The sequence below is a fragment of the Pituophis catenifer genome, unplaced genomic scaffold (assembly GCF_029215685.1).
Source record: "Pituophis catenifer annectens isolate HBS135680 unplaced genomic scaffold, rPitCat1.0.hap2 SCAF_4, whole genome shotgun sequence".
NCBI classification, from domain to species: Eukaryota; Metazoa; Chordata; class Lepidosauria; order Squamata; family Colubridae; genus Pituophis; species Pituophis catenifer.
In genome coordinates this window covers 96,903,119-96,922,449 of record NW_027256884.1, presented here as the reverse complement: position 1 = coordinate 96,922,449, position 19,331 = coordinate 96,903,119, and the positions used below count along the sequence as shown (strand labels likewise).

General features: G+C 33.8%; 1 protein-coding gene across 1 annotated transcript in view; it reads right to left on the bottom strand.

Moving 5' to 3' along the window:
* The window catches only part of CBLB (Cbl proto-oncogene B), a 72,478-nt gene that overhangs the window by 15,215 nt on the left and 37,932 nt on the right, over positions 1-19,331 (bottom strand). The window contains exons 6-14 of the mRNA XM_070943767.1: positions 18,563-18,684; positions 17,732-17,869; positions 16,717-16,804; positions 15,165-15,296; positions 10,779-10,982; positions 6,607-6,792; positions 5,467-5,835; positions 4,495-4,589; positions 255-392 (exon numbers count right to left, since the gene is read on the bottom strand). Coding sequence (XP_070799868.1) covers positions 255-392; positions 4,495-4,589; positions 5,467-5,835; positions 6,607-6,792; positions 10,779-10,982; positions 15,165-15,296; positions 16,717-16,804; positions 17,732-17,869; positions 18,563-18,684 — 1,472 coding nt within the window. The remainder of the gene's footprint in view (positions 1-254; positions 393-4,494; positions 4,590-5,466; positions 5,836-6,606; positions 6,793-10,778; positions 10,983-15,164; positions 15,297-16,716; positions 16,805-17,731; positions 17,870-18,562; positions 18,685-19,331) is intronic.

The following is a 19,331-nucleotide window of genomic DNA, read 5'->3' as shown; positions in this document are numbered from 1 at the left end:
ATAAGTATTAAAAGCTGTGAATTATATTCTGAGAATGTATGTCAGCAAAAAGTCTATTCTTTGTGTGAAAAAAAAACTAAGAACAATGCCTAAAAATTTAGCAGAGAGGTACTGAAACCTGATACCAAAATATTTTAAATTCTGGGTAAAGATGTAATCTTAAAAGTAATATTATGATTAACTATAATCAAATATAAAACTAAACTGAATGTCATGTCAAATGGTTCTTTACCATCATCTTCAAATAACCTTACCGAGTATGAGACTTCATATTATGGCAATGAAGTGATTGTGAAGGCAAAGAAACGGGATGGGATGAAGGAATCTTGTACTCATCTTCTACATGTTCTCTTGATTTTTCCGAAAAGGAATTTATAACAGCAACAGAAGACCTCAAGAGAAAAGTACACCAAATCCAGATGAGTTTTTGTTGGTACAGAAAATAAATATATCAATCACTGCATTTACAAATGGATTTAATTACATTTTTTTCTATTTTATTGCCACAACAAAGCCAAAAATAGAGTAGGTATGTGCATTTAATGAGATACAAATGTGTTCCACTTCCTTATGGAGGTTGTGCACTTTGCTCTCGTCTCTCTTTTTCCACAAGCAAAGGAGACACTCAGAAATTTCCAGCTTTGATTAACTACAGCTTTCTTTGCAAAACAAATTCAGATGTCTCAAAACAGAGAGAGACAAAGCAAAGAAGTTTAAGCCATACAATGTTATTTTTAAAAAATTAGAAGAACTGAATATAAAATTAAGGAATCATAGTTGTATTTTCTTTAAATAAAATTTGAAATGTTGTATGTGTCAAAAAAACAATTGTTCCATGGAAATATTTCAACAAATTAACAATTCATCAATCATTTATAATGCAAATTATCACTAAAACATATATCAAAATACAAGATACTATGAATTTATTTCCATAAGATCCAAAGACAATGGTGTCTTCCCAACTCTGAGAGTTCAATCTCCAAAGAAAATTTTAGGAACTGTAATTATGTACGGATATTTTAAAAGCAGGCATTTAAGACATTTAGATGGTATTATAGAACTCAAAAGATTCTGATTATACTTGCAAACACCCTAAAGTGTAAGGGCAAAGTTATGGTTTGTTGGTGTCCATTTTGGTTAGCTTTAGAACAATTAAAAATCAAAAAATGGGGGAGAAATACCCAATGTGATGCGAAGAAGTAAAAGAGATAACTAGCTTCAAACTATAATTTAGGGGGAGTTTCATGAGAAAGGGAACATTTTTCTTCCAAAACAGGGTTTTCACTATTAGGCATTTTGTATTACACAAACTGTAAGTGTTTCAAAGCACTTCAAGCTATATAAAATATAACCAAAAGGAAGGTGGCTTTTTAAATTAATTTATTTAATAAAAAGTATGTAACATTCAATGAAATATAAGGCTTATAAAGATAAAATGCAAGAATTTACTACTTTTTGTAAAGTCTCTGAAACAAGACAAAACAGACGTGTTTTTTAATCAGTATCCCAAATGAGTATTTCATTTGCCAGCAGGAACATTATACAAAACTACAGAAACTGGATTAATTGTGTTAATGAATATATATGTGATTCAAGATTATACTTGAACTGAAACTATTAATTTGACATCTAGCATTGATCATTTCAGATATAACATTTATAACATTTTTCAACTATAAGAACCATATCAAATGACACCAATGATCTCACATTCAGTTGTCAAGGATAGTGCTTCTATGACATACTTTATGCATCTGACATACCATCTTATGATCTATCTAATGAATAGATGATAAGCCCTGGCAAGTTCGATTTACTCTAATAAGTTTTATGTTGGCAAGATCAAAATTGGATTTTGGAATGCCTGCTTAAGCATAACTTTGTGAGCAAATGATACTATAGACATATGAGATACTATTTTTGATTATGTAATTTAATTGACCTATTGAATATGTACAGACATTTATTTTTTACAATATGTTTTAATAGTATACAGTATAATAAAACAAACAAAAGTTATATTTATGTAGTTACCAAGCACATCTAAATTATATTAAAGTAACAAACTGTCTTTACAATCCCCAAGGCAGTCACAACTTTTGAGCACCCCTAATGTTTGGAAATTGAAAGCTGAAAAATTTGACTCGCCCCAATATACAGTATACATTCTTAATTTACAATGTATGTTATTAGTTATTTTTTTTCTTGTTTTGCAATTTTAATCGGTTTTATTCATTTCTATATTTTAAAACTTGTTATTTTAAATCACCTGGAGTTGTATGAGATGTGCAGTATATAATAAATGAATAAATGCTAAATAAATAAATAATTTTATATTAATTATAAGTAATGATATGGGGCTGCCCTTGAAAAGTATCCAGAAGTTTCAATTGGTTCAAAATGTGGCAGTCCACATGGCTTTATGCAGGCCTAGATATACACATGTGTCATCTCTCCTGCGGCGACTGCATTGACTACTGATCCACTTCCAGATCCAATTGAAGATGCTGGTTGTCACCTTTAAAGCCCTATATGACTTGGGACCAGGTTATTTGAATGATCATCTTTTCCCAGTTATATTTACCTGACCCACCAGAGTAGAAGGAGCAGGGAATGTTACTGGCCCCTTCTCCTAAGAATGTTCATCTAACAGGACCAAGAAGAAAGGCCTTCTCCATGATGGCTCCCTCCCAGTGGAAAATTGGGATAATTTGAGATAAGATTGGCCCCAGTACAACTTTCAAAAGGCCCTGAAGACATGTCAACGAGCCTGGTGACTTCAGATCGAGATAGAGCCTATCAAGTGGTTTATTTGATTGATAGTTGTCATCACGGGAATGGGGTGGAGGGTTACTGCTTGTTACTGTTTTTATATTGCGTTTTTAAACTGCCCAGAATTACTGACAGTGAGTTAGGCAGGAATATACATTTTCATAAATAAATGAAATACATTTCTGATGTTTTGCCACATATATTTTTTTAAGAAAAACCTTAATAGTTTCATGTTTTATCAACTGCAGTGCATATCATGAGGATTCTGTAAAATTTCAGCTTTAATAAAAATAAACTATTTCCTCAAGATCCACTCAGATGGTCCTGCATCTGGTACTTAATGGTTACAGGGTTTTTTTGACTAGAAAGAACACTCTTGCTTTTATACTTTCAGCCTAGAATAAACAGTTAATGGGAATCTATAAAAGAGGTGGTGTGAGAGATATTTATCATATCATCAGATTCATAAGAATTTAAAGATATGGGGAAAGGGATTATAACTAGTGGTGAAAAACAGCATTTATGAAACAGAGTCCTATAGAGGAAAAAAAGACAAAAGAAAATATCTTATTAAAAGTCCTTTTATCAGCACTATACACAATTCTATATTTATTCTCCCAGATATTTGTCTAATTTATGGGAGACTAGAAGGAAAGAATGATGGTGACTGAAAATTGACCATTCTATCTCCCTTAGAGAGGTTAATTTCAAATTCTGAATTTTTAGTTTGAATTTTTAGGAAAAGTAAATAGTTTTTACTCTTTTCCATTTTTATGATGGTAATTTGGGGTTCATCGTAACCCGCTTTCCTCAAACCTGGATACTACAACTGCTGAATCTTTTTAAAAAACTGCTTTTGAAACATTTTCATCAAAATTCTTTCAATGACTTCTATAATTAAGCATTATTTGTGTGACTATATGCCTTCAAATCAGTGTTGATGCCTGGCGAGTGTCTGGAAAACTCTTTACAGTTTCATTGGCAAGATTTTGGAACTGTTTTGCCACTTTCTCCTCCGTACGGTTGCGAGAGGGGGCATGGTTCATGGTCACCTAGAGGCTTTATGACAAGGTAGAAATAGAACTTATAGTCTCCTAGCAGTTGCCAGGATTTATGAAAAGTTCCGGAGAGAGCCTTTCGGGAGGTAAATCTACTCTTCCCCCATTTTAGAAAATGTTTTTTATCATTATTTAAAAATGAAATATTAGATCAACCTAATGACTCCTAAAACAGACTTTATTTCTCCTGACAAAAAGCCTATTGTTTCAACAAACAGAGATGAAAGAGAAGATGGCGGGTTAATTCTAGAAACTACTTTTTTCACTTTAGTGAATCCCATATTGACACAAAATTATTATTGCCTTATTAACTCTGATTTTTCAGAGTTTTGTATGCATCACAAATTCTGCATTTTTAAGACTTCAGTAAAGATCTATGTTTTGTGATTATAATTATGAAATGCCTATTAACAGAATCTGAAGGATCCATGATATGGTAACTTTCAATATTTATTCACAGCCTTCTTTAATGCTCTTCTATAATATTTTTATTATTTATATTTTTAAAATTCATATTTGAACACCACTTCTAGATAAATGAAGATCTGAAAAGTCCAAATTTGTGAGCATATTCTACTCAATACATAATTCTAATTCATAAAAATAAAAAAAACTGCATCCTCATAATTTATATAATTAATGTTCTTAAAATTGAACTTACTTCATATTTGGCATGGCTGAAACAACTGGAGGGGGAGGTGAAATGCGAGGTGGAACATCATATTCTTCATTACCTAGATGGCCATTTGAAAATATCTGCAATAGATAGATTTCACAGGATGGTAATTTGCAAACTATATGCAAGTAAAATGCTCATTTACAACATTTTGAACCCATTCTCATCTTTAATTTCATGATTCTTCTGCCTGTCATCAATATCAATTTCATGTATTCAGCACTATAAATAATTCAGCTAAGGTTTCCTTACACACTTTTTAACAGAACAGAATATGTAACAAATATAACAGATATTTAGGAGAGCAGCAGCTCGAACTAAGAAATTTCCTGACAGTGAGAACAATTAACCACTGGAACAGCTTTTAGAAGTTGTGGATGTTCCATCATTGGAGGTTTTTAAAAAGAAATTGGAAAGCCATTTGTCAAGAACAGTATAAGGTCTCCTGCTTGTGCAGGGAGTTGGACTATAAAGCTTCCAAGGTCTCTTCCAACTGTTATTCCATTTTGTATTTTGTTATGTAATTAATTTAGCTAGGGTTCCCTCAAACACTTTAATAAGCATATTCCTTAAAAATGTCTGATATAGAATTTTTTGTTTTTAGTTATTTTACTATACAATTTTCAAATAAATTATAATAGGCCACTAAAATATATATTACATTTACCCTTATACTGTACTATTATTTAAGCATTCATGTTCATTAAACTTCATATATTGTATCATGTATCTTCCAATAGTAATTATGACATTAGAATTGTTGCAGAAATCTTGTATCATAACACATGCAATAATGTTTTCTACTGATATCTGAATTTGCAGTAAGTCCAATTATTATTTCCTATAAATGACTTCCTATTATTTAATTATTCCATACACTTCTCAACAGCATCAGACTTCAAGTTCAATATTCCTAACTAAAACTAAACTTCATGCATCATACCATCTGGCTCTTACCTTGGTACCTTCTAAAGGTAATTCAGGGAATCTGTGCTTTCGTAGAAATAATGGGTCAGAACCCATACGACAATGTCTTCCATTCATATTTGAGCTTGCAGTAAGTCCAGGTTTGGGACAATTATCATTTCCTACTATACGACATCCCACAATTTGATTATTCCCACACACTTCTCTGGGGCACCAGGCTTCAAGTGGCATTGGTTGTTCTCTGGCAGATACACTTTCAGGATGATGCAAATGTCTACTTAACCTATTATCTGGAGGAATGGGTGGAGGCCTTTCTGGTGGAGGTGGAGGTGGATCTCGTATTGGTGGTGGTGGTGCTGGAAGAGGCTTGTCTTGTTTCCTCATCATACCTGGAGAAGACTGAGACATAACACAAAATAAAATGCTTCATTAAGTATATAATCTATACTTAGTGACAAATACAGTATTTTGTATAGTCACTTTAATTCATACATCACTGGCTAAAATGATCAGCATGAAATTAAAAATTAATATTGTAAAATTATTTGAATGAATCAATATAAACACACCCAAATATAAAAGCAAACCCATGTTATAAATTAAATCCAGAAGCCTAATCCTTCAGTGTCAGTTAAAATGATAACATTAATTAAAATATCAATGAACAAACAAGTAAAATAATTAACTTTATAAGGTATCTTGTAATTTTTGAAAAGAACCTAGACTATATAGAAAGTATCAAAGTATCAACACAGGGAGGCGATTAGGATGTTGGTTTGAGCTTGGCAATTTGGTTGCAAATGTTTCAAAATCCATTCAAGGAGACATTGTCAGTTCAAAACACACGGATGATGTCTCTTCGAATGGTGACAAAACGTTTGCACATTTCAATAGGAAGGAGAGCACAGAGTTAAATAGTGAAGACACATACACCAGTTTATATGCTTTACTTGTTCTAATTATTGTTTGCTTTTCCAAATACACAAAATATTGACTTCGTGAAAAGATAAGCAAAAGCTTAGGTGCAGGAATGATTGCAAGTTAATCGATTTCACTGGATTTGAATAAAAGCAGATAAACCCTGAGAACAACAACTAAAGAGGGGGTCAGTATGCTTCTAAGAAAAATAATGTTACATTTCTAAGTTCTATTACTAAATTGTACTTTTACCTTTGGTGAGTTTGTCGGGCTGGCACAAGGGGATCGGGAAACTCCTTTCTGTATTAGGTCCAATCGAGGAGGTACTGGTGGAAGGGTAAGATGGGATCCTTGTATGGGATCAGGAAATGGTTTCCTTCTTTGAGCAAGAGGAGATGATCCTGGAGATGTCACTGGGGAATTCTGTCTTTCATTACACTGCAACAGAAGATGTTATGAAGTATGTCATATTCACAATTCAGGGAAAGCACCAATTTGCAAGTTCTTACTAGGCACCTGTCAATTATAACAATATAAGATGTTTAGACTGGATTTGGCATTTTTTGTCGCTCTATCGAGTCTTTCCCAAGGACCTGGGACAGGCAGATGTGGATGTTTGATGGTGTTAGAGGTATCACCTCAGGATGCAAGCTGTTTTGGGTAAAGCTGCTTTTTCAATTGACTGATGGCGCATTTGTCAATGCCAATGGTGTTCAAGTGGTGCTCTAGTTGTTTTAGGATTGCGCCCAAGGAATGTATGACTATTGGTGCTACACTTGCTTGCTTTCTATTTCTATTTGCAGGTCTTTGTATTTTATTATTTACTTTATTAATATTATATCCCACTTTTAAAGGAGCACTTAGCAAAACTCGGCTCTTCTTTCTCTTCACAATTTTATTCATAAATCACACTCTGCTCATTTAGCAACCACAATCTGTTTCTTAAATCAGAACAGAAATGGTCATTAAGTAAACAAGTGACTGAAAGAGATACATGTTACAAAAATCACTGGTTGCTGCTCTCTCATTCAGGTAAGTTCTCTCATACAGTGTCCTATGCCAGACCCGTTTTGCTTAAAAAAGCTATTTATTCCTGACCTGCTTTTCTCCACAGATCAGCCCTTTCCTAAAAAGTGCTAATGGCAAGTTGACAAGCTCATCTCTGTGACCTTAAATAGTTGATCCATCCATTGCTGACTGAAACTGACCAGCCCTTATTCAATTTCACACTGAAAACTTGTCCTGCCAACAAAATTCGGTAGAAAATGTGCGCATTTTGATTTTTTGTTTTTAAATTTATTACCACCATGGTATTTATGAAATTGCTTAAATGCTGCTAAATGAGGGGTACCTATAGTTCCGTCAGATTTGGATGAGAACTTCATAAACAACTAATAAATTTGGTGTTAGGGTTGTTAGATACCCTCATTCTGATTCACTAAATTGTTTCCTTCTTGGAACAGAACAGAGGAGAAATTGCCCGCTTTTGACAGCCTTTTATCCCACTTTTGCCAGTTAACATTCAGTATTTTGTTGGCTTTTAATAAATAATTATTTGAATTTTCATCTTCATGAAATGTTTAATAACAAAGCAAGACATGATAAATCTGCTTATTCTTTTTCTATTTTTACCCCATACTTTTAATATGTCACTTACTAATGATTGTTCTCTCCTAAAATGTTTCTTTATATGAAGCCAAACATTTGATTGTAACTTGTAAAACAAGTGGAAATCCTCTCCCTCAACAGAGGCAACCCAGCAAAAGTCAATATAATCCAGTCTATTATCTAAATTAGACCACTAGCGTTATACAATTTGAAGTTTCATACTGCTTGACTACCTCACTCTTTGGAATCTTGTAATATCATTTATGCCGGTCTATTACTATAATAAAGATTTGATTGATTCTAATGACTTAAATTTAATCCTCAATCTTTTGTTGGACCATTTAAAGTTAGTTATTTCTCTCTGTCAGTAATTTAGTGCTCTATCTTTAGTTTTTATTAGAGTTCTTTAAAATAGAAAACTAAGCCTTAGCAGAAGGATCCTTACCGTTGGATGTTTTCTGAAACAAGACTGTTTTTGCTTTCTGTAGTTATTTGCCATTATGTTTCTCAGGAGGTAATTTGTTTTTAAAAAAGGATCTTAAATTTCTAGGTATTTCATTTTTATAACAGTAATGCCATTTCAGTTCTTTAATCTGATACTTTGGTATTGAACCATACTGTGTAAGATCAATTCTAAAGAGTTCTTTAAATAAGTAAATGTAAAAAGACTATCATCGGAAAATAATTTCAATTTCTGTTCTCAAGTTTACTAATTTGTTTCCTGAAAATATATTGGTGCATATATGCATGTCTGCATATGTGTATGTTACATACACAGATGGACATAAAATTATACCAGTGGCCAACTTTATGCAGGCTGGATATCAGCCAGCACTCAGCATGATTGCCACCTAGCCAAGAAATTCAAGCGAACCCAAATTGTGACATTGTTGTTAATGATTTTGTTTATATTTGCTTCCTTCTTTTACCTTCATTTATGTTCTGGCCTAGGCTTTTGAGACAGTAAAAACCACACAATTAGTCCCCAAAACCCTCTTTTTATTTCAAACGGTGTGAATTCTGTTCATTCCCAGCCCGTGATGAGTCACAAATAGTTTTTAAAGAGCCCGACAGAAATCTGCCACAGTCCTTCGGGATAAGGCAGATAAGCACCCACCTTTAGCTCCCTTGACACGCTGCCAAAGACCTAATTGGCAATTAGTTTTGCAAGGCCACATGGAGCACAGAGTCAAAATGGAGCTTCAGAATCTAAACCGACAGCACAAAAAAATTGCTTTCTGAAAAGGCTCACATGCCTTTGCTCCTCCTTTATTTCTTATGAGAGGGGCCAATCATCTCCAACCCTTACTCCTGAGTCGCCCCTTTTGTCTTAACTGTTCTTGCCTTCTGGCAGCTCTGTGCATGCGCGCACTGGGAACAGGCTCCCCCTGTTCCTCTGCCTCACTGACATCAGGCTCTGGAGTCAGCATATAACTCCACGATGGCCCTGACCCTATCTCAGCCTCCGACCCTTCCTGAGAATCCAGGACTTGCTCATGTTCCTCTCCAGCCTCCTCACTGTCAGACTCTGCTTCCAGCTCCGCAGCGGACCACAAAATTTATTGATTTCCATTTGCAAATTAAGTGGGAGAAGTTCTAGAACTCTATCCCCAAATTATCTTATATAGGGTAGGCAACAGTACTACAGGCATAAACACAGCTTAAATATACCGACTATAAAAATTTGTTCTACGTATAAGCCTACTTTCAATCAAGTTTTATGAGATCTCTTAGAATTTTTTATTTAATCCTCAGAACATTCAAATGGGTTGAAATATAGTAAAATATGAAAGATATTAGCAGTACATGCATAATCAGTTATGGAAAGATCTTCAGCTATAAATTGCATACATATATGAAGTGGTGACAAAATAGGTTGGCAGGAACCCCTGGCTCAGCAGTTGCTAACAAACTACAATATCATTGATACTAGCAATTGTAGTTCAGCAACATTTGGATTGATACAGCTCGCTATTGTAGAAATTAATCTTCAACTGTAATTAGCTATTATAATTAATGGAATATCAGAGTGAATCTGTCTCTGATACCTGGTTTTAGATAGAAAACATAGGAAATACTCATCTATCCATACCTTTCTCATGGAAGCACTTAGATTGCTAGAGTTAGAAATAAGCTGCTGAGCTAAATGGTTTTCTATAATAATACAAAAGGATTCTTCTTATTTTCCAACATTCTCCATGAAATAGAGAGAATGCATCAGTTTACAGGCAGTGAATATGCAATGATGTAATTTAGTCTACTAGTTCATATTTTTACGCAACAGTTCGTTTAGTCAGTGTTCGAAGTGACAATAGCATTGAAAGAAAGATTTATGACCGGTTTTCACACTTATAACCATTGCAAATTCTTTAATCTAGGGATGTCAAATTCAAGGCATGGGAACCAAATCCAACCCGCGGGGTGGTTAGATCTGGCCCGAGAGGCCACCATGGAAACAGTGAAGGACCAGCCTGCAGTGCCTCTGCTGGAGAAAACGGAGCTCGGGAGGGCCATTGACAACCCTCCTGAGCTCCATTTTCACTGGCAGAGGGTTGCAGGAGGTTGCCACAGCCGAAAACAGAGATTGGGAGCCCATTTTCACTGCCAGAGCGCTGGGCCTCCATAGGCACCCCTGATGCAAGTGACATCGAGCTCACCATGCCCACCCTGGTCACGCCCACCCTAGCCCCTGAGATCAAACACAACCCTGATGCGGCCCTCAATGAAATCGAGTTTGACACCCCTGCTTTAATTGATGTGTAAATTATAATTGCAAACTACAAAGTCATTGCATATTTCAGGAAAAAGAGAAGTACCTTTCTCACAGAAGCTAATCGATTCATCATCAAACACTCTTCTCTGTCATCATCATCATCGAAATCAAGCATAGGAATACCAAAGCTATCCAAAATACTGCAGCATCTTATGTTTTCATCTCTGGGATCAAAGGGATCTACGATTATGGGTTCAGTTCCTTTGATTTCACAACGGCAAAAAGGACATCCTTGACCATCAGATTCCTGAATTATGAAAAACAAAAATGTTTAAATGCTGAGAACTATTTAGCACTATTTTACTACATAGAAGATTATTAACGTAATGAAAAACATATTAATAGTATTTTTAAAAACACAGATACAAATATGGAGACAAAGAGAGAGAGAAAAAGCTTCAAATGAATAGCAGCACCAGCAATTTTCTATTACATACGATGTTGGGAAAGACCAATGGCAGTTGGACAGACTATCACACTCTTTGTTTTTACATAAATAAGATACATTCATGCCTTTTTGTCAATCTTAATATATCTCAAACATATTTAGAAATTAGAAAAAATGATATTATTCCTCATGTTAGGGAATTTAACTTACCCATCAGGGGTTCACAATCCCTGGTGATCACAAAAAAGGAAGTGCAAGATCTATTTCACAGACAAAAGCCAGGAAAAGCACCAGACCCAGACAAGATAACTCCTTCTTGCTTAAAAGTCTGTGCTGACTAATTGGCCCCATCTTCACCTGAATCTTCAATAAATCACTAGAGATGTGCTATGTTCCTTCTTGCTTCAAACGCTCTATCATCCCAGTGCTGAAGAAGCGCTCCATCAAGAAACTGAATGACTATAGACCAGTTGCTCTAACATATGTAGTTATGAAAACCTTTGAAAGGCTAGTGATGTCCCACTTGAAAACCATAATAGATCTGCTGTTAGACTCCCTGCAATTTGCATACCAAGCAAATAGATTGACAGATGATTTGTTAATATGGTTCTGCACTACCTTCTACAACATCTTGAATCTCCAAAGACCTATGCAGGATCCTCTTTGTAGACTTTAGTTCAGCATTTAATACCATCATTCCAGATATTATTCTAACTAAACTAAACCAGCTAGCGGTACCTGCACACACTTGTAAGTGGATCATAAGCTTCCTAACAGACAGGAAGCAGCAGGTGAAGCTAAGCAGAATCACATCAGATACCTGTACAATTAGCACAGAGGCCCCCCAAGGATGTATGATGTCTCCTCTTCTCTCTATATACCAATGACTGCATCTCAAACAATCCATCTGTTAAGCTACTGAAGTTTGCAGAAGATACAACGATTGGTTTCATTCGAGACAACGATGAATCCGCATACAGACAGGAGGTTGAACAACTAGCCTCAAGATGCAACCGGAACACACTCAAAACCGTAGAAATGGTGGTAGACTTTAGGAGAAACCCTCCCATACTACCACCTCTTACAATACTAGACAACACAGTATCAACAGTAGAGACCTTCAAATTTCTAGGTTCTATCATATCTCAAGACCTAAAATGGATACCTTACATCAAAAACGTCATCAAAAAAGCACAACAAAAAATGTTTTTTCTGTGCCAACTCAGGAAGCTCAAACTGCCCAAAGAGCTGCTGATATAGTTCTACAGAGGAATTATTAAGTCTGTCATCTGCACCTCTATAATTGTCTGGTTTGGTTCTACAACGCAACAAGACAGACACAGACATCAGATGATAATTAGAGCTGCAGAAAAAACAATTACTATCAATCTTCCATTGAGGACCTGTGTGCTGCATGAGTCAAAAAGAGGGCTGTGAAAATATTTAAGGACCTCTCGCATCATGGACATAAATTGTTTCAACTCCTATACTCAAAACAACCCTATAGAGCACTGCACACCAGAATAACTAGACAAAAGAACAGTTTTTCCCCGAACACCATCACTCTGCTAAACAAACAATTCCATCAACATTGTCAAACTATTCACTAAGTCTGTATTACTATTACTATTCTCATCGTTCCATCACCCATTTCCTCCCACTTATGACTAATACTGTAACTTGTTGCTGTAGCCTTATGATTTATATTGTTTCCTAGTATGATTTGATTGCTTATTTGTACCCTACGACTATCATTAAGTGTTGTACCTTATGATTCTTAATGAATGTATCTTTTCTTTTTATGTACACTGAGACCATATGCACCAAAGACAAATTCCTTGTGTGTCCAATCACACTTGGCCAATAAAGAATTGTACTGTATTGTATTGTACTGAAAAACACAATATTCTTTACTTATCAAAGAATGAGGTAATATGTACTGTTTTGGTAATATTGCATAATATTTTATAATAGTTTATTGTTGACACCAGATGAAAAGATGCATGCTGCTATTTGTGAGACTTTTTATCTGATTGATTAGTTACCATCATTTGGTGTTGACTCTTAGCAACCACACATTTTAGTTGTGAGAAAGTAGTGCAATAAGCTAATGATCAGAAACCTATTTAATGCAGGATTCTTTTAAGAAATCTATATTCAATGCACTTACATCAAATATTTCATTAAGAAGTTTAAGGCGTTTTCTCTTTTAATTTTTACAACAATCCTGTAAAACAGATTGTAGCAACTCATCAAAAGTTACCAACAGAATTTTATGGCTGTTTGGGTATGCAAATATGGATCTCCTTAGTCCAATCATCACATTGCAGGGCTTTATAACCAATACTGCTTATATATTATTTAACTCATATTTGATTTTTAGAACAGTGGAGCTGCAACTTACATAGTGAAAAGTTTAGGGCTGAGGAGTATAATCTTTTAGATTACTAAGGACTAAACTGATGTCAAATCCTAAAGTCTCATATCAGAAGAGCCAACTACCATTGTCAATCCTTCTTAGGCATTTATACCATTACTTATAAATATGTAAAATATATACTTTTAAATTTTTAATACATAAATTAGGCATTTAATTTACTGAAGTCTTTTTAAACATTATAATGCAAACCAAGATTTAAAAAAATACATGCATGTGCCCACCTATATAATTCAATTTGGGTTTTGGGCATGTACTTGTCAGATTTTAAAATGTTTACTACAGAAAAAGTGCCAATTTATTCAATGACTTCTGCTTTATGCTTTAAGTTAAGTTAGGGATCTATGCAAAATTATATAACAATAAAAAAGCAAAATATGGCTATAGTAATATATACATAGAAATCAATTAGAAACCTTTGTTTAGAGAAAAAATTCATCTCATCTTACCTTATTTTAGTTGTATTTTTATTTCAGTGCCTTTAAAACAAAGGGATACCCAACATGCACAGGGACTGATCGACCTTCGGCATAAAATATCATGCAAATGTGATTTTGTATTCACTAAGGAGCTGGGAGTAACTTATTTTATTAAGTAAAACAGATGCTTTATTATGATAAAAAACTACCAGAACTCTCTCCTTAGGCATCTCTAACGAGCCATTATGACAGCAATTAAACACTAACCATTGGCAAGTAGAAACTGAACTGCTGCAGTATATTCCCTTCATCAGCTTGTTAATTATACAGAAGTTAAATGTGCAGTGAAATTTATTTTAAACGAAATGACTGTTAATGAAGGAAAACCTAATACTCCATTTACTTGGATGTCACTAGCTAGTTACAGCTTGACTATATATTAAATGTTTTTGTTTTATTAAAAAGCTACATTCCCACTGATGCTATGACCCAGAAAAATTCTATGATACCGTGCTTCTAATTCTATATTGTTTTCACAACTGCTTCCAAGAGAATATCCCTATCAATGAATAAATGGGAAGATATTTTTTAAAAAGAGGATTCCTATCATTTATGCAGCCTCTTTATATTATAGTTAATTTTTCTGATTAAGTGATTTCAGAAGTTACAAGTCAATGTTGCAGATATTCTTAGTGACTGAATATTCATCTTAGGTGGGAGAATTATACTGTTGGTTGATTTTTGTCTCATTTATTTGAGAATATTTTTCTTTCCATGCTCAGTTATGTCCCCTTGCTATTACAAGTGTCAAACTCTTAACAGCTACTTACAAACAAAAAATAATTCAGAGTATTCTTTAAACAGATTTACTACAAAGGACAATAGAATTAAGTTACATCAAACTTGGAAATGTTAAATTCAATACCCAGGTTTGTTAGTACCCAGTTTTTTAAATCTTCTTGCTAACTACCCACCTACCCATACACTGCATTTTCCTGATAAAGAATATAAAAGTGTTCTACACTTACAGTATTTGAAAGAAGTTATGCTATTTCTCTACATATGAATAAACTATCATTTCAAGATTTATTCCTACAACTAAAACATTAGTTAATGTATCAATACAAAAAAGAATGAGAAGTAGAAAAAGGGCATGTATGAATTTGATTACAGAAGGACAGTTACCTGCCATGCAGTCAGGCAAGATGTACACATCAAATGTCCACAAGGTTCAATCTTCACATCTTTGTCATTTTCAGCACAAATTTTACAAAGCTGGAATGTGGAACCCATTTCACAATATAATTCATATTGTTCCTGAAAAGGAATGACTGCAATGAAGAGCCTCTGAAAATGATAATATAAGAGCTACTTGGCTTACCATTCAGGTTGTAACTTTTACATCATAACATATACTAGTAAGACAAATTGTTACTGAAGATATTCATATATTTATATGTTATTGTTTTTTCAAATACATGAAAATCTATTTATACAAAATTTCTATTGCTCATAAACCATAAAAAAACCACCCACCCAGCATTGTAATGCTTTAACTAAAATAAATTATTCTGATTCAAATCTGTTGCACAAGAATCTACATCATCAGAGAAATAAAGCATAATTTGGTTTTATTCAAACATTACCAGTAGAGACAGAATTTTTAAGTAGAGAGCCAAAGACAAAAATAGTCTTTTGAATCCCATCCCAAAGCCTACCATCAACTGCATCAGTTAATGATAAAAGGACAGTAGTTCATTAAAATTTGCCCTAATAGATTAATTCAGGTTTCAGAAATCACAAATACTTTTTGTGGTTTATCTAAATGCATCAAGCCTTTTAGAAAGGAATATTTTTATGATATTTATTGGATTTGGTATTATTTAATAAGTAACTTTTTTGGTAATACAATTATTATAATGGCAGTAATACAAAGTCTTGACCAGCAGGAGAAATTGCGCTTAAAGTATATATTCTTAAAGTATATATTTCTTTTAGAATTTTAAACAAAGATTTGTTGCTGCCTCCTAGCCATTATTGAAATAAATACATTTAAAGTTAGGGGAAAATACAAAATATGGGTAAAAATCCCAAAATACTGTAAAAAAAGTTAAATAGAACAATCTTAAACTTCAAAGTGATGAAAGAGAATGGAGTAAAACTTAAACAAAATGATAAAAACAACTTAAAAAATCGACCTGTCCCTTTGTCATGATTAATTTTCTGAAAATTAAATGAAAACTAGTTTGGGTTAATTTTTTTCCATAGGAATAACAAATTCATTAAACTAATATGCTTATAGTGATGCATACTTAAAAGTATCTGAAGTACTGGTATCTTGGCAAATCTTTTCTTAATATGGTTAGCCCAGTCCAAACTGGATTTTAAACTCATACTCAGAATTTTCATGGTCCTTGAGATGTGTTGAACTGCTGTCTCCAAAACCCTTCATCACTACAGCCATTCTGACTGCTATCAGCCTAATGATCAGTTATCATCATTAGGAGACACAATACATAAACTGTTTTAAAAATGTCTATATACATATACATATACATATACATATACATATACATATACATATACATATACCCACACCCCCACACACCTATATATATATATATATATATATATATATATATATATATATATATATATATATATATATATATATATATATCTCCTTAATGGATATGAATGAATAACATACACTCCAAGTGAATAACATACAATATACCTGTGTAACTTTTATATGATCATGTGGAATAGGTTCACATAGTCCTGTCAGATCAGGATTATAACTTCGTCCATCTGGATAAAGATAGCTGAAATGGAAATAAATGTTTGGCTCTTCATTTATATACCTATTGAATACTTAGATGATGAGTGAACAGTTTTGCTTTTTCCATTACAAATAGTCTTCAGTTAACTATGGTAATTGAGACAAGAATTTCCATTGCTAAGTGATGTGATTGTAAAACTTGATGTCATATAGCACAACAGTGATGACAGTTGCAGCAGGCCAGTTGCCATCATTAAGTAAGGACTACATGGGTTTTTAAGCAAGGATCTCACATGGCTGACTTACTGGCAGCCTACCCATTGACTTTGCTTGTGGAAAGCCAGTAGGAAGTCACAAATTGTAATTATGACTGTGGATTATTGCAATTGTTGGAAATCTGGGCTGGTTGCTAAGTGCCTGGATCATGATCATGTACAGTAACTGGGAAGTTTCATTTGTAACTACCATTTATTCAACACTATCACAAATTGGAACCATTGCTGAATGAGTGATATTGAAAGACGATCTATACAAGTATCTCCTGCTAAAAATTCCCTTCCAGAAATGCCTGTTTTTCATTGAAAGATCTATATTCTTAATGTCTTCCACATAGAAGACTCTGCTAACTGCACCCCCCTTTCCTCTGCTGATTTCACTTCACAATTGCCATCATTCTAGTCCTGTTTGCCCTAATTGGGGACACAAGAAAAATTCTCAGTTGAACGTTTTAAGGGAAACTAGACTTTACAATTATGATAATCCAATCAGATCAAAAATACTTTAACTCAGGCATTATAACTCAAACTCAATCGTATCGCAGGTCGTATTGTGACCTATCGGGATTGTTTTTGTGCTTGAGGAGCCAGGATGGGTGTGGCCTGCATGGGCCACAAGTTTGATATCCTTGCTTTAACTTGTGCCTGTTGTATTAGTAACCCATACCTTCTATATATAAATAATTTATACTCACAATCCTTCCCGGCTGCCATCAATTAGAGCTTGAAATAAAGGCTTATTGTGGGGTATGGTCTGTAAAATATTTCCATCACCAGTGACATAACCAATAGCCCACTGCCCAAGTCGAGTGCAACTTAATCTGAAAATGTAGCTGTAAAACGAAGGACAATGCTATAGTGAATAAAAGAGTTGATAAAGGCGGGATAAAAATTTAAAAAGAGAAATTAGAATATTTGTGTAATCTAAATTTACCAATATTTTCCACTTTGGTTAAAAAAGTAGACAAATAAAATCTTATGTTGAGCTTTATGGAAATCTAACTATTTCTTAATTTAGTTGTAATCAGACCGAGCACTCAGCTGAAACTTAACTGTTTGACTAACAGTGTATTATAAACATTAAAAACAGTTTCTTTACTGTCAAATAGTTCTACGTGCTACATGGTTGCTCCTTCAATTCCTATGTATAATGGCCATTATTGTAAGTGCTTTTTTTTTTTAATATGGCTCACCATGTCACTAGTTTTCCTATCACCACTGTTTGGAAATGACAACAACACAAATCATTTTTTTTTATGGAAAATCTAGTTGTTCTCAACAGACCCCTAGCTAAATATATTCAAGTTTTCCTGTTTCTACATATTGTTCATGAGGATAATTATTATGATTTTGAATTATTTCCTCCCAATCCCCCTGAACCAAATCATCTCTTACTGCAAAGTTTCTGGTTGTAGTCCAATGTCATTAAATTATGAAATTTCCCAGCCATCCAGAAACATGACTAACTAGTGGCAACCTTCCATAATCTACTGAAGTAAATTGGCAAAAAGTACTGAGTTCATTACCTTCCTGGTTTGGTGCTATATTTCTGTAACCGTGCTTTAACTTCATCATAAGTCAGAAATGCCATATATCCAGGATGAGTCACAGCTAAGAAGTTCCAGTTTCTTAATATTGAACCCCAAGGCTAAGAGTAAGTGAAATATATAAATATGTATTTATATGTATATACTTAATATATTGTATATTTACCCCAATTTCCTCTAAGAATAAAGAAAACATTTTCTGTAATACTTGCTACCATCAAAGATAACAGCCATTTAAAGTTAGTTACAGTGAAAAATAAGGCATTTTAAAGTAATGTTCAGATTAAAAAAATAGCTTAAAAGTGAGCAACGAATTAAGAATCTGAATAGTATCACAAGTTAATGGAAATAGTTCAAGTCTGAAACAATCCCATTTCAGATCCAAAACTAATGAAATATATAAGCTTTTATTAAAACGATGAAAGCACTATCACACTGCAAACCCTTTGGACTATTTTGTAAAAAGGAGCAGGACTTCTGTCATCTGTTGCTTTCATAAATCTGCCATTCACCCCTTAACATTTATATCATGTCTAGATGAAAGCAATTTCACGTTCTGAATAAAAATTTAGACTAATTAAAAATAAGAAATGAAAGCAGCACATGAAGAGAAGGAAAATGGGATTTAATTGATAACTAGATCAGTTCATGTTTTCATGTGAATTCATTATTGCAAACAGTATTTTTTTAAAATCTGTATGTGTACCTTTTGAAGTTTTGTTACCCGCAGAACTAGTAATATAGTGTT